The following is a 27,826-nucleotide window of genomic DNA, read 5'->3' on the forward strand; positions in this document are numbered from 1 at the left end:
AACTGTGACACTGAGAGCAGAGCTTTGCAGTTAGGGCAGAGAGGCTAGCATTGCTGGCTTCTCTCAATTAAGAGTGTTTTGCAATAATCAAGCCTGATTTATTATTCTGTAGAAAACAGAGATAAGATGTAGTCCCTTCTTCACAGCAGAATCCAGCTACAGAATCCAGCTGTGCTTCCTCCTGTCCTCTCCCCTCGATTTTTCACCTGGTTATGCATATTTTAGTAACTTCCAAAGTTCTGTTATTGCATCTAGCAATTGTTATAATCTTTAATATGTATACACTATATGAGATTGAAGGTCAAAGAAGACGGGGACGGCAATAGATGAGATGGTTAGACAGTGTCATAGATGCAACGAACATGAAATTGAGCCAACTTCAGAGGACGGCGGAAGACAGGAGGGCCTGGCGTGATCTGGTCCATGGGGTTGTGAAGAGTCGGACTTGACTGTGCAACTGAACAACAACAAAAAATATGAGATCATGTTTTTTCTTCTGTTTTTAAGGGTGGGAAAGAACTTGATGATGCTGCAGATCTTCTGGCAGACTCACTGGGGCAAAGAGAACCTGACCCAGATGAAAATAAACCAGTTGTGGATAAAGTAAAGGTGAGAAAAGACCCTTTTTGTGCACTGTTGCCTCACTAGGGGAGGGCCTGCAGCTCAGTGGAAGAGCCTCTGCTTGGCATGCAGAAAGTCCCAATCACCCGCACCTCTAATTAAAAAGGACCAGCCGGTAGTGAAAGACCTCTGCCTGAGACCCTAGAGAACCGCTGCCAGTCTGAGTAGACAATACTGACCTTGGTGGACCAAAGATCTGATTCTGTATATGACAGCTTCATATGTGGTCATGTGTAGGCACAGTGCTCGCCTGCACATTCCTATAAGTGTGCATAGAAAGCTGAAAGAGCTGGGTGAGGTGGGGGGTAAGGAAGCATTCGAAAGAGACTTCTTGGGCCACTGATCTGCCTGATTATCTGGTCCTTCTCACAGAGTTCACCACACCCTTTACTATCACAACCTCACCATACTCCCCCTCACACTTACTGCAACTTTGAAAGTTAAATATCCTAATTGTACATTGGTTATAATCCCCCAAAATGGTTAGATTTGCAAAATATTTAGCATCAAAGTGTTTTAATTTTAGAATCCTATTTCCTGAAAAAGGTTTAGCTGTCTAAATACATCTTGATGTTGCTGTATAAATGTAAAATTCTTTTATCGTGCCAAAGTGTGTTTCACAATATTTTATGTATCTCTTATTGTGCAAACGATTTAGCAGCTTTGTGAGGTTGTACCCTCCTGATTATGTTGAAAGCCATCTCGGGCTGCAGGACTCTTTCTCCCATTTCTTAACTAATAAGGAGAAGGGGGCCTCTGAGTATATAACTGTGATAGACAACTGCTTTAAAAAAATGTGTTTCTGCATATGTGGAATATAGTCATATAGCAGCGAAGAAGTATGGTGGGCAGATGAGTAGTTCTAATTTTTAAGAGCACTGCTGAGCCCCGTGACTTCTGCAGGCAGAACTGAAATTTTACAAAACTGAATATTCTTTGGAATGTGCTCAAGAATCTGCTAACAGTGGGGAGGGGGGGTCATTGTTTTCAGTACTCTTAATTACACAACAAACTTAACTGTGTTTAGCTTACACATGAAACACGAATTGTAATATGATTTCTGTTCAGATTTTTAAACATTTGGTGCAATCATTGGTTTTGTTTTTTTAAATATTTGCTATAAATATAGGAGGGGTGTGCAATTTTTTTTAATTGGTATTTTTTGGTTTGGGTCTATTGGACCTGAAATCCCAGATCACAATACTGGTATGATATTCAGATCCAGGATTTTTCAGAAATCCCAAATGGTTTGGGGTCCAGTAGACCCAAGAAGAAAAATACCAGTAAAAACAAAAAAACAGCGCAATCTTGGGGCTGGCTTGGCTCCTCCTGCAGCACAGTTTAAACTGCAGATGTTGGCCCCAGGATCTGCGTGCCATGGGTAGCAGATTGCTCCCTGTGGCACAGCTGCTTCTGGGGCTGGCTTCTCCTCCAGCCCAGTTTAGAAAGGGCTGCAGGAGAAGCCAGCCCAAAGCCGAGCTGGCAGGAACAGTCTGCTCCCCCTGGCACAGCTGATCCTTGGGCTGTCTTCTGCAGTCCCTTTAAACAACAGAAGCCCGACAAACAGCTGAGAGCTCCCACCTCTCTGCTGTTTTCGGATCTACCGGTAATTCCCAAGTATATCCTGGACTTTCTTGGGATTTCCCCCCCAGTTTTCTCAAGAAAACCTGGATACACCTGGGAAGTCAAGATATACCCCAAAATACTGATATTTTGGGGGTGTATTTTCGGCTCGGGTAGATCCAAATGCACACCCCTAAAATACAGCAATGATAAGACTCATACATGTGGCACCAGTGAAATAATTTCGTACTTCCATTACCGGGGGGGGGGGCATGAGCCCTGTTTGCATTGACTGGTCTCGAAAAATTACTAATGTTATTGTCACTTTAATAGGAAAAGGCTAAATCTGAACATAAAGACAAACTTGGGGAGAGAGATGATACAATCCCTCCTGAATATAGGCATCTTCTGGACTCAGATGAGAAGGTGAGCATATGCTTTCTGCATCAAACTCATTGATATTAAAGAGTGTATTTAGTGAGAGTTATGTTTGGGCCCCTGTAAAGTATTTGATGCCTTCCTTTATGTTCACAGACACCACAGAAACCACAGCAGTTGTTTAACCCTGGGGGGAAATCTCTCTAGCTTCATTGCTCACTTTTGGAAATTGTGTGAATTCACTTTTAACCAACCACTTTAAAGTGGTTTTTAACATGGAGAAATGTAAGAATGGCAGTTTTCAGGAAGTCAATTAAATGGGCTTAGAGGTTGGTGCTCAATAGCAACAAGTTATGCAATCCACCGTCAGGTCCCCAGCTAAGTCACCCTCCACACACACTTTTGGCAGTGAAATGTTTATTAGAAATATGCTTGTTGTAGGTTCAAGAACTTTTGTTAGGACTGAAGAAAACTATGGGAACATACAGGTTATAGGTAAAAGCGTAAAATTCCACAGTTACACATGTCACACCTACCCTTTAGCGTTTCTCTGGCAACACAGACAGATATATGGTGCCCTATCTAACCTAGGCTAGGCACAAAGATTCTCCAAGGTCGGTCTCATGGGAACCAACACTTGGGGCACAGCTTCAGGGATAATTATGGCGTCTACTCCCATGCACTCTTACAACCCCCTCCCCAGGAATTCAACATGACAAGCAAGGGGAAGAAAAGCAGAACTTAAGGAAACGAAAGTTAAGCCTGAGCTTGACATCCACTGACACATTAGGGTTTTATATTGTAAGCAAGATATGGGGAGGTTTGAAAGAAAAAATTATGGATTTTTTTAATGGTGCACAGCTGCCTCTTCACCCCTTTTATTTTTCAGGGCAAGCCTATGAAGCCAACAGGCAAGGATGGCGAGAAACCCAAAGAACAAAAGGTAAAACAAAAATTGCTATACAATGAGTGCTGTGTCGAATTCCAGTTGTTCATGGGGTATGGTAGCTTAGAATATGAATGGGTTCACATCCAATCCTTATGATTTCATCCTGTGCTACTCCCGTTCTCCTCATCAGTTACCTCTATGGGTGGTGGCAAATGAAGACTTAGCGCGAGGCTGCCTTATTCCAGTCACACCACCGGCCCATCTGACTCAGCATTGTCTATTTTAACTGGCAACAGATCTCCAGAGTCCCATGCAGATAAATGTCTTTTCCAGCGCCTGCTACTTGACATCTTTGACTTGTAACTTCAAGGATGTGGGATCTTTTGTTTGCACTTTATTGCTGAGTACGTCCCCTCCACAGTTATAGTAGGAGCTGCCTGATGAGCATGCAAAAAGTTTCATGTCCATCTTATGTGTTTTGCACATTTCTAGGAATACATGAAGCTGCTGCCTGATTAGACCCATTAATTCAGTGGCATTTCTGTTGTAAATTTCAGTTCTTTTTAAACTGGAAAATGGGAAGCTGCTTTTAACACAGGAATTTCTTTTCGTTTTAACCTTAGGGGAATGTTTTGTTTTTAAAATTGGTTATTTTATTGCAGAAGCCAGCTGATGACTCAGCAGCTATTGATGCACTTTCTGGAGACTTTGATAGTTGTGGGAAACCTCCTGTATCTCAGCAGCCACCAACAAAGGTGAGGATCTTTGCCTAAGATCTGAAACAATTATTTCCCTGTTGAAAGTTCTGCTTTAGAGATATTACTGTACTTCGCCCAGTCTGCACAGCTGAAGTTAAGGTACACAGAAAGGGTTTACATGCATTACTAGCACTGGAGGAGAGCATGCAACTGTCAAGCATGCGTTCCGTTTTATATTGTTGTACTGCTGTGAGCGGAATTTGCTTGTAACGCTTCATAGATGCAGGATGCACAAGAGTTTTGGTTAAAACATCATTAAAAAATTTAAGCTTTTTAAAAAATATATAAATTGGGTCACCATTTTACTTGCATGTTGAGGAAGGATACAATTTCTGGATGGTGTCTGAGTCGTGAAGATTTTCCTTTGTGGAAGTACTTTGGGTTTGAATCCCACTTCTGCTAATGGTGGTACTTTTCTCTGCTGCAAGGCATCTTAATAGAAGAGCCTCTTGTGCCCTATCATTTCAGTGGTGGTAGAATGAAATAACTCTGCATGGGATTGCACTGTATTTGTAAGAAAATATTGTGCATTGCAACATGCAAACTACAACATGTTTATCATCCAGGTCCTTTCAGTGTCTCCTGTTTGCCCCTCTGTGATGTTTTGTCAACTGAGTGTCAGATAGAACCCTATCAATACTGAGCTGGTAAAACATCCACATTTCTCCTGGCTTCATATAATTGCTTTAGGGCTCCATCTGCTGTTTCAGCCTCTGTGGCACTTTCTTCCCTGTTCAGTCATTTGTTTTTGCCTAATTTATCTGCTTTTCTTCTTACAGATTTAGGGATTGGTATTTTTTACAATAAATCACAGTGAAGGTGGGCTTTACTTCATACTAGAATAAATTATGTTAGCCTTTAAGGTGCCGCTGGACTTGTTTTGTTTTGCTACAATAGATTAACACAGCTACCCCACTGGAACTGTCTGGTGTGGACAGAAATGATGCTACTCCTTCATAGCAAACTTGTTTTGGAAGGAGCTGTAGACCAGTGCTAGAGCATCTGTTTGACATGCAGAAGGTCCCGGGTTCAGTACCTGAAACATACCTTGTTTCCATATATGTATGTTAGGTTAAGAATGTAAATCAGACAGTTCCTCTAGAATGGAGAATTTTCACACAAAAACAGAATATGCATTAACATACTGTTCACAGAGGTTGCAGGTAGTCATGTTGGTTCACAGCAAATCCCAAACTGGAAGCAACGTAATTATCAGGACCGACAAAATGAACAAGAACAGTGTGCAAACTTTTAGGTTCTCCAGAGCTCTTTATTAGGCAGGATAGGTGGGGAGGGGAAATTAAATGTTTCAGGCCATTATTTTAATCCCATGTCTTGCCATCACTATTGTGAACTGGTAGTGTCGTCAAGTTTCACCTCTGGCTTGTCTGGAAAGAAGCAAACTACAAAGAAATCCCTTCAAGAATACAAAAACCTGCCATTGATCAAAAGTCCCTTTAACAAAAAAATATCTTAGAAGGCTGAGGACAGTGGAAAAACAAGCGGACCTGGTTGCCTCTTTGCCACACTTATACATCCATTACAAAGTCTATGTGCTCATCTATAGAAGTGAATATTCACAAGACTGTAAATAAGAATCCTTTAGGATATGGTTTATTTTCCTTCTGCTGCCTGTGTAGCTTTCCCACAATATTTACACCGCATTCCAAACCCCACTGAATCTTTCCCTTTTAGTGTGAACCTTGCGTAGATTATGCTTTCCTGGATTAAAGTTGCCATTTCTTTCCCAAATCCTTTCAGCCTCCGATGTGTTTTCAATAATTTGAACAGAGATTTTTCTCTCTTGGGTACAGGGTGAAAAAGCAAAAGATACTGCCACATCTAAATCAGTTACAAAGGATGAAAAGAAACCTAAAGGTTCCAAAAAGGTTGGACATTTATTATTAGCAGTGTCAAAATTTATACTGAGATTAGACCTGCCGTGGGTCATAGCACATGTGCATATTTTTCCAGTATCTCTTCACTTGCTGTTTGTCAGAACTTATTCTCTATTCTGGCCCGTTAGACATCATCTCTGTCACTAATAAAATAAGCAGCTTGTGCAGCTGTTGTGCACATTGTGAAGATCCGAGAAAAGGGAAAGCAGTTACAAAAGAGAAAGTGTAAGAATAAGTGAATAAGGGGTATTTTCTGACCCAGCAGATACAGGATATATACACATCATATTGAGTGTACCATAGAAGCATGAATCTGGGACCCAGAAAGTGCAATACAGGTTTTGTGGCCTTTTTGGAAGTTGGCCATGTAAATACCCAAGCCTCTGTGTGCCAGCTTCCACTGCAGTATTTTTAACCCCAATATTTGTTACTACTTTGTAGATAAAAGCTGCATGCTCTGACCAGCTTTGAGCAAGAACTTATAACAGTGCAAAATACTTTTTAAAAACATGTACCCTACTAAAAGTTAAATCAGGATGGCTGTGCTTGATCAGATCTGTAGTCAAATGATCAAAGGAATTCCAAGACTGCTGATTAACAGATGCAGTTTACTTCTTAAGTAATGTACTTGAGGAAATGTCAGGTGATATGGCAGCTCTGTCTTTAGGTATTTGACCTGTGAAAGCAACCCACCTTTTGTTTTGTAGTTGTAACATGATTACTATACATATATACTTGCTTTAAGTGCCAAACTACATGCTACAGGACAGATCTGTGACTTGGCCCATCTAATGTTTTCCCCTCTGGGTTAAGAGCAGCTGAGGGAGATTGGGAAATAGTGCCTGGAGAAGAGCAGTTAGGGTAAAAAGAAAAATATTGGGAGAATAGCATAATGTGTATATTAGCCCTAACTCTCATACTTTTAACTCTATTCCATTGTTCTTGATAAATGTACATATTTCAAATTTTAATTTATAGACTGGCTATTTATTGTTTCTGATATTTATCCAGTGTTCTTTGTTTGACTGCAATTAATGGTGTGGTTTTTCTCTTTTAAGGCAAAGGAGCAGTCTTCCAGTGCAAAATCTGAAAAACAAAAAAAAAGTTAAATGTCACTGGGTAAGAGTTTTTAAGCTATCCTTGTGCACATTTACTATACATTAATGCTTTTTAAAGGATTGATATTTTAAACAACAAAAGTCCGCATGGTCAAAGCAATGGTATTCCCAGTAGTCATGTATGGCTGCGAGAGTTGGACTATAAGGAAGGCCGAGCGCCGAAGAATAGATTCTTTTGAACTATGGTGCTGGAGAAGACTCTTGAGAGTCCCTTGGACTGCAAGAAGATCAAATCAGTCAATCCTAAAAGAAATCAACCCTGACTGTTCCCTGGAAGGCCAGATAATGAAATTGAAGCTCAAATACTTTGGCCACCAAATGAGAAGGGAGCACTCACTGGAGAAGACCCTGATGCTGGGAAAGATTGAAGGTCAAAGACGACGGGCACGGCAAAGGATGAGATGGTTAGACAGTGTCATAGATGCAACGAACATGAAGTTGAGCCAACTTCAGAGGACGGCGGAAGACCGGAAGGCCTGGTGTGATCTGGTCCATGGGGTCACGAAGAGTCGGACTCGACTATGCGACTGAACAACAAACATTTTTAAACACTCTCACTTTTTAAAGGAGAGACCATTTTTCACAGCTGTGAGATGAATTTGCAGTATCTCAATTGATGAGGCTGCTACTGCTTAGCTTATGAGATCTTTACATATATGAACATTTCAAAATTATTGATGAGGAATCCTAAATACTGTTGCCCTGATTGTTACCCTTTGTTCAGAGCAATTTTCAACATTTTCAACTATGCAGGTACTTAAAACATAATCTAAACATGTAGGAAAATACACTTTTCATACTGGAGATGCACATTCTTCTCACTGGATTCCCAAGTTTCATTGAAGGGAAAATTTACTTTGGCGGCATTGGATGAATGGAAATATAGCAGGTCAAGGGTCCTCACAAGCTGGTATACTGGAACATTTAACAACTTTAAAATGCATCCTTGGCTCCTTGAGGGAACTCCAGTGTGCATTTGGTGCTCATGTCCAACAGCAGGAGCAGTTATGCATGTGCACATACACACACTCAAATATGGGAAATGGTTCACTTGTGAGGTGCTACATTGTAGAAGTCTCTCTTTCTGTGTCTGTACTTCTGGGGGGGCACTTTTCTCCTAGAGGTCAAGCAAGGAAACTCTTTATTGGGACAGCTCTTGGTGCTCTTACTGCTTTCCTATACACGAGTTGAAGGATCTGCTTTCCTTTCCACTCCTTGGGAAAAGCAAATGTGGAAGGAAGAATGTGTATCTGTACAGGGGGAGCTTTACAAACCACCAATATGAAAATCAACTCTGTGCTTTCTGTTTGCTTATTCTCAGCTGATACATTCGCTGTTTTATGAGATGGGAAAAGCCCTAATTTAATAGCATACTCTTTTTTTTGCTTCTCTTCAGGCTTTCCATCACTAGTACAAAAACTTCACTTTGATGGTGGATAGCTGCACTTGAACACCAAAAAGCTATTCTGCAGAAGCAAGATTATTTCCTGGGTGGTTTTGGTATTTGTGGTATTTGGATATTTTGCCATGCCAGGCATACATTTTGCTATTTTCATGGATAAACTAACTTTTTCTAGTCATTTTACTGTCTTTATTTTGTCATTTTTCTTCAGTTCTGAGAGGGAAGGGATGCTTTATATTTGTAAGAAATGTACTTCCTATGAATAGCAATGCAAAAAAGTCTGCAGTTTTGCACACAGTCTACACACAGTGCCTGTAAATCTCAGCAGAATTCACCAAATCTGTGCTAACTTTTTTTTTTTTTTTTAGTCTAATGGACGCATTAAACATGCTGGAATGAAGTCTGGATGTTATGTTCCTTTGGGGGAGCAGTTAGTAAAGAGTGAATGATAAATGCAAAAATTAAAAGTGGGAGCAAAGCAGAAGCTGTTTCTCATCCTCAGCTTCTAACTATATAGTACTGAATATGAACAGCACCATTAGTATTTTAAGTTTAAATTTTGTATCTCTGCCTTTGGTATCCTTTTGCTGCCTCTGCTAACAGCTTCCAGGGGGGGAAAACTAACAGTGTATCAGAATTATCAAAGAAGAATGGTGGTACTACAGAAGAGCTGTAATTCTGCAGTATCTGTTTCACTCTCTGATTGGCATAACTGCACGGGCCAAGCCAGTGTCTCCTTCCTCCCACCTAAGGAATTCAGATGACCCAGCAGTTGTTTCCTGATGTGTATGCTCATAGCACAGCTAATTTGGAGGTGTTTTGTGAGTTCATTCTGGATGCAATGCTTGTTCAAATTTACATACACACCCCATGACATTTACAGTAAGAGTGGCTATGGCTTTAACAGCAGATACGCTTTTGCACTTTGAACAGCAAATCTTCCCATTGATTTGTAGAGCAAGGTACTACTTGTTGGTAAAATGGTCAAAGTCTGCCCCACTAACTAGTTTTCTAGACCACCACTGACAGATACAAAGGTCACAGTCTACCACGGGATTATCCACGCAAACCCTTTTGAACTGAATGGGTGTTCAGGCATGGCTCTTTTCTACCATACCGGCTGTTTATTTCTATGCCAATATTCTCAGTGGACTATTTTCATCCTGAGGAAAAACAGAATTCTGATTTGTCCTTGCCAATTTCCAATGCTCATGCTATACTGTATTTGAAAGTCTGCACTGAGATTGTGTTACACTAATAAAGTTTTTAGAATGTATTACTTTGTATCTGTAATGAATATCTTGGATTTTTCAACTATACATTCTGAAGAATATAATACTGATGGCTTCAACATCTTATACAATTTTAGAAAAATCATTCCCATCCCCTTTATTCCAATCAGCTAGAAGTTACAAAGCCCAATCCAAAGCCACTGTATGAACAGTTGTTGGTTTGAATCCTGGGTTTTGTGCGCACACAAACAATGAACTAGGATCTTTAAACGACTTATAATTGTAGAATTTCACAGTGCTTTGAGGAATACTTGCTACAGTTTGTAAACATTTTGCAACTACGTTAAATATCAAGGTTTATGTATGGAATATGGGAAAAGTCTATTTAAAAATTGAATTGAACCACAGATGTTAATTTAGCAATCAAAACCAAATTAAAGGGGGGGGGGTATCCTTGGAGAAAATTTGTTTTCAGGTTCTCTAAGGATCTTATCCGGTGAGAGGTAAAGAGAACTACTGGAGCTAATTAGGTCCTGTGGACAGGAAATCTGGAATTCAGTTTTGCCACCCTTAGGGCCGTAAGACCATTTCTAGCACTGGAAAGCAACCAGTACCTCACAGCCTTGGATTTGCATCTGTAAAAACAGGAGCTGTAGTAACCCGCTGTACAGAGCTGTAGTGAAGTCAACCATAACAACAAATGTAATGCACTCTGATAAATAGTAGTAGTAGTCTAAAATTCTGGTTTTAGAAGTATGTAAGCGGTAGTCATTATGGGAGCAATACAATCCTCCACCTTATAATACAAAGAATAGCGTGTAGTAAGCTGACAATCAGTGTATGACAACAGGCTGAATTGCAGTGGGTGGAAGGAAGAGCTGAAATAAGTTGACAAAGGAAACAGATGAGTTGGATCCTATGAACTGCATGCGGAAGATCCATGCAGATGCAGATTTTTCCAGCATTCCCAATCCCCCCTCTGAAAGGCAATACCAGAATACCAGAACATGGTAGAAGGGGGTGACTGTACTAGGATCTTCTGGGGAAAGGCTTGTGGTTCGTAGAATCCAATCCATTATAACATATATTGCAGGAACCTGCTTTGAATTATTCCTGAGGATCCCTTCATTTTAAATAAAATATTGTGTCACTTGTGGGCTTTGATCAATTTCTCTTCTGCTTGGGCCTAGCAGCTTTGATTATTTCCCCTTAATTTTCTCCCACAGAAGATTTATTGAGCTGAAGAACAGAAGCAGACTTTTTTCTAACTGAAAATATCAAGAATGCACTCTGCAGATTACTTATGCTACTTATCCTCAAGCAGGTATACTTGCCATTTGTATCTTGTGCTTCTTCCAGAAAGTGTCCATTTCAAAGCTATCATTAAATGTTAGTTGTTGTAGATTTTCCGGGCTGTATGGCCGTGGTCTTGGCATTGTAGTACCTCACAATGCCAAGACCACGGCTGTTAGATCGCCGCTAACAAAGAACCGGAGAGTGATTTCAACAAAAGTGATCAGCTTTATTGTAGGTACAAACAAGCGCTTGAAAGAAGTCATAACCAGAACAGTTTAACATTCAGAGCTAGGCTCCTTTTAAACATTCCCGGGCTAATGTAGCCACGCCTATTTACAATAAACAACCAATGAGGTTGTGCGGATAATGTCCAATGAGAGTTCTTCCCTCGCAGGGAATTGGTCCAGTTCTGATTGGAGCGACCAATAGCAAGTTGGCTCGGAGGAGCCTTCCTCTGGCTCGAGCTTATCATGGAGAGTTAATGCGGCGATTCACGTAAGCCTTTTCGAATACACCACAACGGCCATACTGCCCAGAAAATCTACAAGAACTAATGAACTCCAGCCATGAAAGCTTTTGACAGCATATCATTAAATGGTTCTTATATTTATGTTCCCGCAAAATTATTTCTATGTACCGGCTACCGATAAATCTCTTCAGAGTTACTTATTTATACTGTGCCTCTCTCTCCAGTGGGGATGCAGAGCCGCTTACATTGTCCTCTTCACCTCTGTTCTGTCATCAAAACTCACCGTGTGAGTGTGCGTGCCTGGCCCATGATCACCCAAGCAAGCTTCCATGGCAGTGTGGGGAAGTGAACCTGGCTTCCCCAGATCACAGTCCAGTACCTTGACCGTGACATCACACTGGCTCTCAAGTTTCATGCTAAGCTATCGAAATTACAAGCCTTGGCATGACTTTTGTGTGGGTATAAAAATCGGCAAATGCTATAAGTGCATCAGTACCATATGCAGAGGACACTGAGGCAGTTTTCTTGCTTCTGAGAAATGGATCTCACCATTTACTTTTCTGTCACTGGGTAAGTGTCAGCATTTGCACTAACAAATGCAGCTGTCAGAATTCACACGAAGAGTTACAATAAGTGGTTGGTTGTGTGTTTCATTCTCGTTTGGGAACTTACCATTATTTTTTCAGAAATGGTGGTTCACACAATTTCACACTTTGCTGTTAATCTGTAACCACTTCTGTATTTTTCCAAGGTTCTTATGCATCCACTTGATATTTTCTTCAATAGTTTCTATTGCTTGTTCAACAGAACGAAGCTGTGAGCTTTTCTTGTCAAGAGAGCTGAAGAAGTCTTTTACCTGTTGAATTAAAATTCATTTTCAAGAACCTTATGGCTATGAGATTATAAACTTAAGCAAATAAATTATTGTACCACTTATTATTGCAGTGTGATTTTAAAGATAAATGGGCTGTAGGAAAGTATACCCTAAACATCTCGCATTCACATTACTTTCCTGTGAGAGATTTCCTGGTCATGGAAATGTTAAGAAAATGTAATGTGGCTGTGGCCCAAATTTTATATGAACTGCACACTATTTCCTTCTGCTTCAAATTTAACATAAACACAAAAGTTAAAGTTGTTTAAGGGGTACCAGAAAATAATTTTGACAGGCTGTTTTCCAAGAACCCCAAAGATAGTACAACTTTCCTTTTTTAATGGGCTGCCTAGAGGAATGTATAGATGGTCACAGTGCCACCATACATGAAATCAAATTCCACTGGCTCTGATTTCCAGAATTTTTGATTTACTATAGTAGTTGCATTCACAAAGCTTGTTGCCTTGTGCTGTTCGCATTGCTAATTTGTGGACATTAAATTTTTGTCAAAATTAACTATTTCTCAACATTACAGCACTGATCAAAGCAGGAAGAGTCATGCTTCCTAATGTCTGCAATTTTAAGATTATAAGCATCTGGTATCTACTACCAATATACAAATCTATAACAGTACTTCATTATTTCTTTAAAGTTTTAAGCCACTTTCTTCCCCTCCCCATTTATGGTCCTCAAAGTGGCAAACAGTAATTTACAAACAAAACATGGACATGAATGGGAGGAAGAGTCAATAAGAATTAGTGAGGGAATGCCAGACAAAACCAAAAAGTATTATCTGTGCTAAAACCCAGTCCTGTATGATTTTATGCAACAGACAGTACAAGACATGTTTACCTCCTCAAGCTGTGCCTTTGTAGAATACTTATTTGTTACTCCAATAATCATGTTTGCAATGGAATGTGAGCCGAGTTCAAACCTGCAAGAACAGTAACAAATGTGTAAATTTCTGATTTTGTTCAACCAAAAGCAGGCAACGATGACATTTAAATCCAAGTCCAGTAAAACTTTAGAGACCAACAAGATTTCCAAGGTACGGGCTTTTGAAAGTCAAATATCCCAAAGTCTCTAAGGTGCTACTGGACGTGAATCTAGCTGTTCTACTGCAGACCAACACAGCTACTCTCTAAAATGGCAACATTTAAAACTATCACCTACTTTTGTACAAGTTTTGGCCATTTCTCCTTCAGGAACTTCCAAGCCAATTGATAACCATCAGGATTTCTTCCAACAGCCACAACAATATGGGGAAGATTTTGAGTCTTTATAATGTCACCTTGCAATGCTTGATCCATTATCCTAAAAAAGTGACCAAACAAAATTTACATTACTTTCAACGTTATCTGGAAGAATCAAATGTAGTTCAGAGGCACACACATTTCCAAACTGCACTCATTCCTAGCAAGTAGCCTTCCAAGTAATATAACCATCTGGGCTTATGGTGATCTTGCCCTTTTCCCTCCCTAATACACAGGATTTTCCCTTTCTTCTTCTTTTTTCTTGCTGAGCAGCCCCTATATTTTCCTCTCTTTTTTTATGGCTGTCCCACCCAGACAAAATCACCTTCTTATATTCAGCTTCTGAAGTGTCACATGAAAGGCTTTTGAAGTTCAAAATAAACAAAATGTTTTATTTAACTTAGAGGAGAAAAGGTCAGATGGAATTGGGGTACAATGTACGAAGTGAACTGATAATAAAACTGAGGTAACTCTGTAATCACACTAACTCCAGATAATCTGTTGTCAACTAGTAAGTGTTTCTGGTATTCAAAAAGGTCTTTTAAAACTTTGAGGATAGAGGTTTTCTTTTCAGGTTTTGTTTAAACTCTCAAGCATAGGTTTCTGACTTGCACTGATTCTTATAGTCTAGAGGGCAGAAACATACAACCAAGTTCCCCAAATCCTTCAATATACACAGACCAGGGATCACTCCTCTTTAAAGAGCTATCTCCCTTTTCACTGGGCAGGGATTACTTCTCTTAACTAGAAGTAGTTTCCCTTTTCAGCTTGAATGGGGATCTTCTTTGATCCTCTCACTCCTTTTGCCTCCTTCCCAGTCTAGTCAATGCTTAACTGTCCTTTCTTCAACTGTCAGTTCCCAACTGTCACTTCTTAATTGACTCTCTCCACAGAATTCCGTTTGAACCACCTGTCACTCGTTCCCAGACTCTGTTAGGCATTAACCCTTGACAGTCCATCACAGGGTGGTTCAAGAGGGCTTTTCTATGAAGGCAACAGAATTGCACTATACTAAGTGATTCACCAAATTACCTGGATACATTATTAGGGACTATGGTCTATACTATTGTGTTTAGCTGAACACTGAACAATGCTAAAACTAGGATCCTACTATGTAATTTGCATATACATAGTATATATACATTATTTAATGGGTCATGTTGATACCTATGCTTCGTTTCAGTTGTTTTCAGATTTCTGATTGGTTCTACTACCCTAATCCTATTGTATTATTGAATGTTGATTATATTGACTCACTGTATAATCTGCCTTGAGTCTAAGCGAGAAAAGCAAAAAATAAATAATGTAAATAAAATATCTGCCATGGGAAAAGGCTTCAATCCTCCTCATAAAGCGGGGACAGAAGACAGAAATATGGCCCTCTGACATAAACACGCGTGAGTTTAATGATGTACCCTGTTTTCCCGAAAATAAGACCTACCCAAAAAATAAGCCCTAGCAGGATTTCTATGCATTTGTGGTATAAGCCCTAGTGTGTCTTCTTGAGAAAAAATAAATATAAGACAGTGTCTTATTTTCGGGGAAACACGGTAGTTTACAGTGTGACAATACAGCTTTTCATTGTAAAAACCCTATGCTAAATTTTCAGAGTAGTGTTTCTGTTGTTTGTTTGTCAAGTTCTGTAGCCTATATGAAACTGCCCACCAGCAATTATTGTTGTTGTTCAGTCGCACAGTCGAGTCAGACTCTTCGCGACCCCATGGACCAGATCACGCCAGGCCCTCCTGTCTTCCGCCATCCTCTGAGGTTGGCTCAATTTCATGTTCGTTGCATCGATGACACTGTCCAACCATCTCATCCTTTGCCATCCCCGTCTTCTTTGACCTTCAATCTTTCCCAGCATCAGGGTCTTCTCCAGTGAGTGCTCCCTTCTCATTTGGTGGCCAAAGTATTTGAGCTTCAGTTTCATTATCTGGCCTTCCAGGGAACAGTCAGGGTTGTTTTCTTTTAGGATTGACTGATTTGATCTTCTTGCAGTCCAAGCTTTTCCCTTCTTTTTAGGTTATATAAAGCTTGGGCATCGATACAGGCACGAGCCCTTGGGTGTAAGCCAAAGGGTTCTTGCCCCCTTGGCTCTTAGCATGTTTTCCCCTCAGCCAGCCAATGAATCCAGGCCTAGCCCAATATGTAATTGTTGTTTGCCGGTTTACTGGTTTATTTGTATAGGTGTGTGTCCCCCCCCCCCCTTTTGTAAGCTACTTTGGGTCCCTTTGGGGAGAAAAGTGGGGTATAAACAAATATATGCTGCTTGTGTGGAATTGTTTGCTTGATTTCTGTTCCTGTTGCAGCCTGGCTGTTGTATGACATTTTGTTCACAAGGCTCCCCTCAACAACAGCTTAGTGTGGGCTATAAGGTGCTGCTTGAGGAAGAGGAATATGTGTTTCCATGAACACAAGCCCTTGGGCTAAACTAGATGTTAGGTGGCCTTGAGTCTATGGCTCAGTGGTAAAGCATCTGCTTGGCATGCAGAAGGTCCCAGGCATCTCCAGTTAAAGGATCTGGCAACAGGTGATGTGAAAGACCTTGATCTGAGATCCTGGAGAGCCACTGCCAGTCTCCATAGCCAATACTGGCTTTGATGGATCAAAGGTCTGATTCAGTATAAGGCAGCTTCATGTACGACCCATGACCACCAGTGCCATTTTAGATAAGAATTTAGGCATTTAAAAATGCCTGTGGCACATCTGAACGAGGCAGTCTTGTCCCCTTCCCCCACCACACCTCCTTAAGTGCTGAAACAGCTACGCTGAAAAAAATGAAGGGCTTGGGGAAGCTGACTGAGGACCTGGAATCAGGAAAGGTTTTATCAGAGAAACAAAAAACAGTTGTTCAAATCTTTCTCTCTGCCTCCAGTCTGTCAAGACATGTGTGTGGGGGGGGGAAGACCAATGGACATAGCCAAGTCAGGGTCCCCTATGCCCCCCAAACCTGGTTTGGAGCTGAAAATCAGCAGCCATTGCTCACCTGGTTCTCATGCATTTCCTAAAGATCTGATTTCCCCCCCACACACACACACACACCAGGGGAACTGATACCATATTAAACAATGCCTAGGACTCTAACAGGGGTCAGAGAACCCAATGCATATGAATAAAAAGTACAATTGGTGCATACATTGATCTTAAATTATGAGACAATCTTCCTTCCATTGCAACTTTAAAAAGCATTTTTTTTTACTTCTGTCAGTGAACTGTTCTGAAAACTGGTGTGGCCACAGCTTTTTTCCAGTTTTATTTTTTAATTATTAAGAAAAAAAACCAAATAGCAAACCAGACATAACAAAGATACACCATTTTTGTTCAGTCGCACAGTCAAGTCCAATTCTTCGCAACCCCATGGACCACATCACGCCAGGCCCTTCTGTCTTCCGTCGTACTCCAGAGTTTACTTAATTTCATGTTCATTGCTTCGATAACACTGTCTAACCATCTCATCCTTTGCTGTCCCCTTTTTCTTTTTCCTTCAATCTTTCCCAGCATCAGGGTCTTCTCCAGTGAGTGCTCCCTTCTCATTTGTTGGCCAAAGTATTTGTGCTTCAGCTTCAGTATCTGTCAGGGTTGATTTCCTTTAGGATTGACTGATTTGATCTCCTTGCAGTCCAAGGGACTCTCAAGAGTCTTCTCCAGCACCATAATTCGAAAGCATCTGTTCTTCAGCACTTGGCCTTCCTTATGGTCGAACTCTCGCAGCCATATATTACTACCGGGAATACAATCGCTTTGACAGTACGGATTTTTGTTGGTAGGATGATGTCTCTACTTTTTATTATGCTGTCTAGGTTTGCCATCGCTTTCCTCCCAAGGAGCAGGCGTCTTTTAATTTCATGGCTGCAGTCACCGTCTGCAGTGATCTGGGATCCCAGGAACGTGAATTCTGTCACTGTTTCCATGACTTCCCCTTCTATTTGCCAAGGAGTGATGGGGCTGGATGCCATGATCTTAGGGGTTTTTTATGTTGATATACACCATACAGATAAGGAAAATAGCTCTTATTTAATATGACCTTAAACACCATTTGAAGAATACTCACCACTGAAGCTTTTCCTTATTGTGACTCAGGGAAAGGACCATTTCAATCTGGCCTTTTTCAGTGCTGAACTTTGGTAGCTGATATTTGCTAAAAAGGAAGTCCCAGCCTTCATCAGTCTGTGCGCCAACAGCATATACTGCTAGTTTAATATCATTGGGCAAACTGTAAAAAAAATTGGATCTCAAATTATTTTCTGACAGGTAATCCACATTTTATTATAGACCCAGCTGCAAGCTTCAACATTAAATTCACTCATAATTTTAGTCCATGTTAGGATCTCAGCAGCCAATGTGGTAACCTTGATACTGCTATGAAATGCACTCACAAAAGGATTAGCATACTCTACAACACATCTTCTGATTCTTGACAGCGTGAACAGCTCCTGTTGAGGATGGGTGGCCTCCTCTCTGCCCCCTCCAGTCTTTGTATCCATCCTGACTGAGGATGGAGGAACCATGCCTTCTGCCTTGGGTTCCGAGATGCTCAGGAGACAGGCAGGCATATAAATATTTTAAATAATCAAATGGTATATGCTGATCCTCTACACCAGAGGTGTCAAACTCATTTGTTATGAGGGCCAGATCTAACATAAATGTCACTTTGTCAGACTGGGCCCATGTGTACCATAAAACATAACATGAGGTAGCGGAGATATAAACTTTCAGATGCTGAATGGCAACAGAAGGCGTGATTGGATTAGGTGTGATATGCAGAGGGGTAGTAGGCATGGAGATACCAGCACTGGTAATGAGACAGGAAAACCTAGATCTCAATTCGGTCCAGGAGAATTCAGTCCAGGAGGATGCAAAGAATAAATAGACATAAATCTGACATTAGAAACCACAACATTCAAAAACCAGCAGGGGAACATTTAACCTTCCAGGACAGTGCTGACCTAAGAGTAGCAGTTCTCTTACAAAGGAATTTCAAAGGGAGATTAGAAAGAGACTGCTGAACTGCAACTGATAATGAAGCTTACTGCATTCTTCAGGGTTGAATTGAGACCTAGTTTCCTGTCTCATTACCCATGCCTGCTATTGTCATTTGGCCTCTGAAATCACTCCATTCTCCAAGGTTAAGGACCAATGGAGTCACATTCTAGCTGTATCTGAAGAGGTGAGCAATGACTCATGGACACTCATGCCCTGCCACAGATTTTGTTAGGTGCTACTGGACTCTTGCTCCTTTCCAATAATAAAGCTTGCAAGCTATACTGTTAGGTTTCTTCCCCCCCCCCCACCCCTCATCTGTTTAAACTGGAAAGGGGGATCCCTCCAAGTGAAATAATGTGTTGATTTCAGACTGGGCAAAATCCACTCAAGTACTAGTGAGGAAAGCAAAAGGGGAGTGGAGAAAGGCAGCCAGCAAGGTGGGAGGGGAGAAAGGGATACATGTTGAACTTGAACATCTGGAACCATAAATGTATTTTTAAATACTTAGAACACTAGGATTGGCTTCCATTGGATTACATGGTTTAATAATGGAAGTAGATGGCTAATTCCTAATCAGGGTCTTTTTGAAAGAAAATCCCAAATGGATAGAAATCTAATCTTTTTTAAAAAAAATAATAACACTTTTCAGAATAAGCCAAAATAATTTCCTTTTAATTCTCCTTTCCCCTTATCCCAATGTGACCCTTCTTTTTAACACACATACGTGTGTGTGTGTGTGTGTGTGTGTGAAAGAGAGAGAGAGAGAGAATCAAGTTTCAAATAAAACAACAGAGCATTGTACTTGGCAGAAAAATCCATCTACCCACCCATCCTTTCTCCCTCCCTCTGAAGAAGTGTAGGAAAGCTTATATCTGAAATAAAACATTGCTGGTCTTAAAGGAGCCACAGGACTGAGACTTTGATCTCTTTCCGGGGCAGGGCTCTGTCTCACTCTTTGCCTCCCCCTCCCTTCCTCCTGAAGGAGGAGCCCTCAGCCTGGGGAGGGAAGGGAGGCTTGGCTTGGAAGGAAGCAGGAAGCAGCAGAGGGAGCTGGGCAAAAGCGACCTGCAGTGCAGCAGCAGCCCTGAAGAAAGAAGCAGGAGGGAGCCAATCGCTGAAGGGCTGGATATGAGCCCTGCAGGAGCAGGAGCCAGCCTGTGGGCTATTAGGTTTGACACCCCTGCTCTACACTATATCCAGCGACTTATATATGCATACACACTCTGGACATCAATACCCAGAAATGTCTACCCATAGCCCCCACAAATAAATATCCCCTTACATATCAGTATGTTGCAAGAATGGCAAGAATGAAGATTCTTGTGTCTCCCATACCTTTCAGCTAATTATTACAAGACTGCTTCCCTTCTCTTTTCTGCTGTTCCATGGGGAAGAAGTGGGACACCCTTGGTAGAATGAACTCTGCTGCACACAGCCTTGAACTTTACACTGCATTATTTGCCCTGACGGAGTCAAGGTGCTATAGTTTTTATATAAAAGTGAAACACATACTGTAGAGTTCCATCAGAGTCCTTCCACTTCATAAAATACTCTGTTGCTTTGTCCACACATGGCTGGTATTTGCGCACACAAGCAAATATGAGAAGGGTACTGCGAAGTATTCGCTCAGCCATGGAGCCTTCGTCGGTCCAAGATTGTTTGTCAATTATGTTTTTAAAGAGATTTACTAAATATCCCTAGAACAATTTTATAAACAAAAAAGTCAGACATCATTCCTTTAAATGAGTTGTCAAAAATGAACTGGGGAAAATCGTCAATTTAAATAAACTCAAGTGTAAGTGAACAAAAATTGCTCAGCTAAATTCCTCTGACAACAAGAATGAACTATCATTCAAAGAAACAGGCATTTTAAAATTCAGACTGAAGCACAATGGAGAAACAGTTAATTAACAGTTGAACCCTAAGCAGTTGCTGCCTCCTATTAAAGTCAATGGGCTAAGAAGATTATAACTCTGCATAGGATTGTAATACTAAAGTAGGCTTCTTTTTTAACCATTAGAAGCAGAGTTATTCAGGTAGACCAGATGTAACAGCTTTAATGCAGCTCCATGCAGGAACCAAGCTTGCAAAGACTTGTTTACATGGCTATTTTTAGTTCAGAGCCTAAGAGGGCCCATGGCTCAGTGTCAGAGTATTTCCTTTACCTCAGAGGGTCCCACGTTCAGCCTCCAGCATCTACAGCTGAAAGAACCAGGTAGTGGGGTTATGTGAAAGACCTCTACCTGAGACCTTGGAGAACTGCTGCCAGTCAGAGTAGACAATAAATGATCTTGATAGGTCCATGTGTTCATGTATTGGGAAGTGAAAATATTCTTACTGGTTGGTTTTTAGTGTATTTTATGTGTTTTTAATACAATGCCTTGTGTTTTTGTGCAAAAGTGCACAAGTTATACATTTTAAAAATACATACTATCAGAATCCAAGAAGCTACATCATTCCAGTGTTCCTGTTCCCCTCTCCCATGAGGAGAAGAAATCTGTGATGTAGTAACAAGAGGTCTGGGTATAGGAACAGTCTTCCTCCTCTCCAAAGACAGAATTACAAGCTACATTTATTTCCATGATCATTTTTTTCCCAAAGGATGGTTTTGGAGAGAGAGAACACCACAAGGAGTGGAACTTTTAGAGTTTGTCCTCCTCTACTGTTTTCCCTCTGAAAAGTACAAACCTCTGTGCTGCAGCTGGAAGCTTACTAGATATACAAAGGGGGGAAAGTAGGAGGATATGTAAGTATATAGAGTATTCTGTTGTGTTATTGTTGTATGTTATAGAAATGGTTGGGTCAGCTGCACAATACTTGGCAACAGAAACAGCAAACTCTTAATCTATATATATAAAATAAAGTCCCCTCACCGTAAAATCAACACCCAGGCCAAACCACTGGACCTAGAGACACCAAATTCGGGGAGAGTGCCCCTACCATGGTGTAGGTGCTCACTAAGAAGGGATTTTTAGAAATTCGACCCTTAAGTGGGTCAAAAGGGTTAAAATGTACTCCCCCATTGATTCCTATGCAGCAGCCAGGCAGCTGCCTCCCTGCACCCCCCACTCTCTGATTGGTCAGCTGCAGAGCTCAGTGTTCTGAGGTAAAAAAAACCCAAAACAGTTACAGGGGACTGCAGAGAGCTAATGACAGTTGAGGAAATCAGAAGTGGCCAACTGCCTGTGAAGTGAAGCAAAGCTGCTGGCCCAGCCTCTCTGATGGCTTCCAACACACTCTCCCCCACCTCCTACACCTAACAGGCGGTTGTCTGTCAGGAGCTGCAGCGGTTGCAGGGTGCTTAAACCACAAGGGAGCCCTCCCCAGCAGTAACGCCTTAGTGATCCTGCCGGCCCCGCCTCCACAGTGGCTTCTAATACTCCTCCCCCTCCCACACTGGACAGGCAACTGCCTGTCAGGTGTAGAAGAGGTGGGATGCTTACAGCTGCTGGGGAAGTTTGCTCAGCAGGACTGCTTTAGCCCTGCTGCTGGCCCAGCCTCCCTGATGCCTTTAAACATAACCCCCCCCCCAACACCAGACAGGTGGGTGTCTGTCAGGTGTAGGAGCAGGAGCAGGGTACTTTAATCCATCAGGGACGCCACCCCAGCAGGATCACCTTAGCGGTGCTGCTGGCTCAGCTTAGCCACACTCCCACCCACAATGGAAATATACCCCAAATGTGTACAAAACTCATTTCATTAGGTTATTTAACTTCTCACAATGTGGGTTCTAGAAAATTGGTTCATATGAACTTGCTTAATATCTGATTGTTCAGATGGTGTTTTGAATACATAGTTATGTCCCACTTCTTAAATGTAACATATTTGTTAAAAAAGGGGGGGGGGGTATGCCCTCCCCACCAATTCAATGCCCAGGCCAAATCCCTGCACCAAGAAACCCAACATAAGGGGAGTGTATTCCTTCCATGACGTCAACCCCCCTCCACAAAGAGATTTCTGAGAAACATGACCCCTAAGGGGGTTAAAAGGGGGCAAAAAGTGTTCCCTCAATTGTTCTCCATATGCCTGGCAGGCTGCTGCTCCCCCCCCCCCCCCCCCCGAGTTCTGAGGAAAAACCTCAGGAGTTGACTTAACAGATAACTGCTTCTTAAATGTTGCCTGCTCCAGAATAAGCTCACCAAGCAGCCTGGTGATCCTAGCACCTGAGGGCAGAACCACCAATGTGGTCTACAGAGAGGTCCTTTAGTAGAGAAAAAAAACAAGTATGTATGTCTCGCTTCATTTCTTACACTACAATCTTCTCCATTAGAATTCCTACAACAAATATTACATTTCAAACTTTCCATCATCAGTATTATAACTGGATTTACGGAACTTAAATACCATAGCGAAGCATGGGTTGCAGGCTAGTATTCAGTATAATACGATTATGTTTGATTACAAATTCCCCATACTTGTCCATCACATTCCTGGTCAACCTCATTAAGATTTGAAACCATACTCAGGTCAACAATACATTTGTTCTCTGTGGCCCCTTAGTGAGCTGCATTTTACTGGTTGACTGACAAAAACCTAAATATGTGAGCAGACAGCCTGCAATACCATCATTTATTCAATCCTACTGTGTTTTACCTTTAATTGATCTGCTGTGTCACTCATATCCCTTTTCTCCAGCAGCTTGTATATAGGAACCAGTTCACTCAATCCTTGAGATACAGGTTTAACTTTAGATTCATGTCTTAGGTATAAAGTTAAATCAAGAGCTTTGGTAATGCACAGCTTTTCAGCACTGAAGAAAATAGAAAATACTCTGTTATACCCTAAACAAGTTTTTTTGTTGTTGTTGACTAAATTTTTACTGTGTACAGAATTAGGGGGGTTTCTTTCTCAATATTTTTCTTTTCAATAGCTAAATTCCTGCCTCACTTTTTGCACCTAGCAATCATAGGTGTTTGCAAATGAGCACATGGACACAGTGGAAAATCAACATTGTTTATGATGTTGCACAGCTGTAGCAGTTGGTATACTGTGTGTTAGAGAAGGGTCATTAGATAATAAAATTTTTTGTTGTCTGATTCGCCAGAGTCAATGACATGAGAAGGACTGAAGCTCTTGAACAACAATAAGATGGGAATCAGGTTTCATACTAGTAGCCTTTACCTCTTTGCCTTATTTCTTATCAGCCTAGAGCTCACTTTTGTTTCTCATTTGTGGCCTCAGTTTATTAGCATGTTTATCACATGTTTCATTAACACAGCTTTGGGCCCTGTATCCAGTTCTCATCTCTCGACACTGAAACAGTTTTGGACTGTCTGGCTTCTACCTTGGCTGTTTGAGTCTTTCCCTTCCAGATAACACTAGTTAGATTTTGGTTAGATTTTGACAAACCACCCCCACTGACTGCTGCAAGAACAAAGAATAAATTTGATTTGGAAGGGACACAAAACACTCCTATTGATTTTGTCTAGTAGTACCATGTGCTCTTAGCCATGTGTACTGGAGAGCCAATGTGGTGGTTTAGTTCAGAGTGTGAGGCTAGTAACTGGAAGAACCAGGTTCAAATCCCTACTTGCACCACGGAAGCTTGCTGGGTGACCTTGGGCCAGTCAAACTCTCTCAACCTAACCTACCTCAGTTGTGAGGATAAAATGGAGGAGAGAATGATATAAGCTGCTTTGGCTCCTTGTTGGGGAGAAAGGCAGGGTATAAATGAAATAAATAATAAATAAGATTGGCTATGAAGTTTGTTAATGTTATTAAAAAATTGAAGGGGTGATAAATTTTCTACCCAATGTGAATCAAGGGAACATATCACATCAACAGATACCACTTTGAACAAATACTTTTTGCTTGCAAACTAGGATATGTAGTAAACCAATAAATCTTTTGCAATCGCTGTGGTAATAATCACAAGACCCATTTCTTGGGGAAAGAAGTCTTTTGTCTAATGAAAGTGTGCTCAAGTGCTCTGCTAGCAAAAAGTGTACGATTACCTGCAGAGGGCTGGCCTAAGACATTGGTCAGAGTACAAGTGTCAAAGGGCAAAGACTAGTGCAGCTGGTATCATTTCTACATGGAATCATGAATTACAAGGAATTAATCCTGAAATGTACCGAGATCTCAGATTCTGGGGTACTCTTCCTCTATTAGTATTGTCACTAGTCTCTCTCTGTTCTCTCGGGGATAACCTGAACACATGAGTGACTCTGGATTTCTATTACTGCATATGATACAAACCTCTCAGTTTGTTACAGAACATCAATAACTTCCTTTATCAAAGTGTCATGTAAGTAACATGCACAATCCTACTCCCTTACCTCACCAGCTGGAATACACTGTTGATAAGGCTGGCTCTGTCACTGCTGCTAATTGCATTATGGTTTGCTTTTAAAAGGTGGATCAGTGCATCCCAGCCATCATCTCCATAGTGCACAATATAATAACCATTCATTCCCACATTGAATTTTATCCATTCCACTTCTTCTGGGAGGACAACGCTATCTGTGACCAAAATATAATTACAATTTTATGTTTCTCTGCAGAACACAACCCAACTAAGTTCATCATTCATCAGGCAACAATTAAAATAACTGATATAAATAATATATAGATAAACGCTGACTTTAATTGCTTTGTGGATAAAGCTTGTATTTGTGTGACTGAAGAGAGAGGACCCACAGTTTTTACTCAACCCTGAATCTTGTATCTCCCCTTCTTTCAATAATAGAAGAGCTTAAGTTTGAACACAATATTGTATGCCCTTTCACTTGAATGAAGTCAAACATACCTGTTTTGGTTCTCAGCAAAAACCTTTGAACAATGTCAGATTTACTGGTAATGTACGTTAGTGGAATGTGCCATAGGTACCTACAATCAATGAAAAATTGTGATCCTTAGCAACACATTAGATACTTACTTCCAATACATAACATAAACACAGCAGTACCACAGGAGATAAATGAACAGCATTAGTGGGGGGGGGGTATGCAGGGGTGAAAATCCTTTTTTCTTGAATGTACTGGGGAAGTAAGGTATCTTTGATACGGAAACAAACTTGTGTCTCAAAAGACAGCTGCATGATTGGTTGAAGCATCCTGGCTCATTTTCAGACCATGCATTTGTCTTCCTCATATGTTACCATTTTAGAGTGTTCACTCAAACAAAATGTAATGTATGAATCAGATCTATGGTTGGTACGGGAGGGAATGTTTCTTTGTCTCATGTTTTGTGTATTATTGAAACTAATATCCAATACAATACTTTTAAAAATACTGAACTTGTTAATAAGCAATAATAATACACAATAACATTAATTGTTATAAACCATTGTTTCTCTAGAGTCTAATAAAAGATGAGCCTCAGTTGCTCCTTTGCCGTTACCCTGTTGGTGGAGAAATCTGAGAGCCCTTCATGTAATGTTCTTGCTGGAGATGAATGTTTTTCTCTCTCACTGTCACAGTTACTAATGGGAATCCTTTTTGCAGTGTCCAAGTGTTCATCATTGTCTTTACATCATGGAGTGCACTCTTGCTCCAGTGCTATAAATCAGAGGGAAAAAATAAAAAGAGGCTGGAATATATATACTCTGCTTTCGGGAGCTGTAACCACAGGGAGCTAACTTCTGTCATCTTTTTATGATAATCATTTTAAAATCTTATTTACTCTAAATGTGAAAGACCTAATCCCACTGGTTAAAAATACACAGTCAGCCTGGGAGCCCTCACCTCCTTTATGTGGCCTGCATACTATGAAACGACTGAGGGAAACAGCCTCTGCCACACTAAGCTACAGGTGGTTGAGGGAAGTCGCTGCAGCACACTCTCCAAGACATCTACCCTATGATCCTCTGCAATACTGTAGAGCATTCTGGAGCACGCATATTGACTCCTGCACTGCTGCTGTTCTTGGGTGGACATCCTTTTGTCAAACCCAAAAAACAGACCTCCCAGTATCAAGACTCCAAAGACAACAAAACTGGGGCCAAAATCAGTCCAATAATACACTCTAAACACTAAATATGTATGCTAATACAATAACTTTTATACTTGATTATTATAGTATACAAAATGTTTACTGGGTATACAACCTAACCATACAATATCCTAATGTTATACAACTTATACAATTTACTAATATACTAACACACAATAATTACAAACAGAATACCAATTGCTGCCAACAGCCAAAAGATTTGTTGTGGAATTTCAGAACATGTGCTGTTAACAGTCAAAGGAATGTAGAACTTGACAAAGCAGCTGGCTTCTGCTTGGTTTCGTACCTTAACTTCCTCAGAAGCAAGTTAACTTATATTGTGCAAGAGTTTTCTTTATGTTGTAATGTTACTTCCTGGTTTCTAAAGATTTTTCTTCACAAGAGTTGCTACATTTAGTATCGGGACTAGCCTTTATTTCCTTAGAGGATTTCTCATATGTTCTACGCATGCGTCAGTTTGGTTAAGACGCTTCCAAATTACCTCCCGGAGAAGGTGTTATTAAGCTGCCAAAGAAGAGAGATAAAGCTTTGGAAACAACTTGAAACATCTGTGAAAAGTGGCAGAGAACCAAGAGGTTTGAGCTGCACGAGATTTCGGAAGTGAGTGATACAAACTGTGTTTATTTTCTTATTTAATCTCCCTGGGTGGAGGCTGCAACAAAAGAAGCAGCGTAAAAATGGCCACTAAGAAGGAATTGAAAGAATTAACACAGCTTATTGCCACCTCAGAGCAAAATGTGAGAGGGGACATTAAAGCTCTTAAATCAGATTTGAGCCAGTTGGTACTTGAAGTTAAGAGTATAAAAAGGGTGGCAGAAACTGCATCCAAAAAAGCTGACCTTAATGAGGCCAAAATTAAGGAGCTGACTAGTAGATTAGCATTCATTAACGACCGTCAAAGAAGGAGAAACATTCGCTTATCTGGTATTCCTGAAGCTATTATGCAGAAAGACCTTGAAACAAAGATACTTGAATGGTTTGAGGAAAATGGAATAAAAATAGGTCCGGAAGAAATTGAAAGAGTACACAGATCTCTCCGCCCCAAGCCTAGTCTGGGAGCAAAGCCAAGGGACATTATTATGGCATTTGCAAGAGAGAAAACAAGAGACAGTGTTTATAAAAGGTTAAAAACACAGAAG

The 27,826-nt window shown here is 40.8% G+C and overlaps 2 protein-coding genes across 12 annotated transcripts in view; one reads left to right on the plus strand and one right to left on the minus strand.

The window, feature by feature from the left end:
* CAST (calpastatin) overlaps positions 1–9,554 on the plus strand; it is a 94,244-nt gene extending 84,690 nt beyond the window's left edge. For all 11 annotated transcript variants that reach the window (XM_015407554.1, XM_015407560.1, XM_015407551.1 and 8 more), the window contains 7 exons: positions 508–609; positions 2,518–2,610; positions 3,452–3,505; positions 4,114–4,206; positions 6,024–6,098; positions 7,166–7,226; positions 8,622–9,554. In XM_015407554.1, the coding sequence (XP_015263040.1) occupies positions 508–609; positions 2,518–2,610; positions 3,452–3,505; positions 4,114–4,206; positions 6,024–6,098; positions 7,166–7,216 (468 nt within the window). In that variant the 3' untranslated portion in view covers positions 7,217–7,226; positions 8,622–9,554. The remainder of the gene's footprint in view (positions 1–507; positions 610–2,517; positions 2,611–3,451; positions 3,506–4,113; positions 4,207–6,023; positions 6,099–7,165; positions 7,227–8,621) is intronic.
* Positions 6,105–27,826, minus strand: part of ERAP1 (endoplasmic reticulum aminopeptidase 1) — a 45,553-nt gene continuing 23,831 nt past the window's right edge. Inside the window, exons 11-20 of the mRNA XM_015407550.1 lie at positions 26,076–26,233; positions 25,483–25,562; positions 25,013–25,196; positions 23,328–23,484; positions 20,247–20,431; positions 17,803–17,964; positions 13,672–13,812; positions 13,351–13,432; positions 12,297–12,480; positions 6,105–7,193 (exon numbers count right to left, since the gene is read on the minus strand). Of these exons, the coding sequence (XP_015263036.1) occupies positions 12,331–12,480; positions 13,351–13,432; positions 13,672–13,812; positions 17,803–17,964; positions 20,247–20,431; positions 23,328–23,484; positions 25,013–25,196; positions 25,483–25,562; positions 26,076–26,233 (1,299 nt within the window). The 3' untranslated portion in view covers positions 6,105–7,193; positions 12,297–12,330. The remainder of the gene's footprint in view (positions 7,194–12,296; positions 12,481–13,350; positions 13,433–13,671; positions 13,813–17,802; positions 17,965–20,246; positions 20,432–23,327; positions 23,485–25,012; positions 25,197–25,482; positions 25,563–26,075; positions 26,234–27,826) is intronic.

Source organism: Gekko japonicus, unplaced genomic scaffold (genome assembly GCF_001447785.1).
Source record: "Gekko japonicus isolate JY-2015 unplaced genomic scaffold, Gekko_japonicus_V1.1 scaffold1144, whole genome shotgun sequence".
Lineage (NCBI taxonomy): Eukaryota > Metazoa > Chordata > Lepidosauria > Squamata > Gekkonidae > Gekko > Gekko japonicus.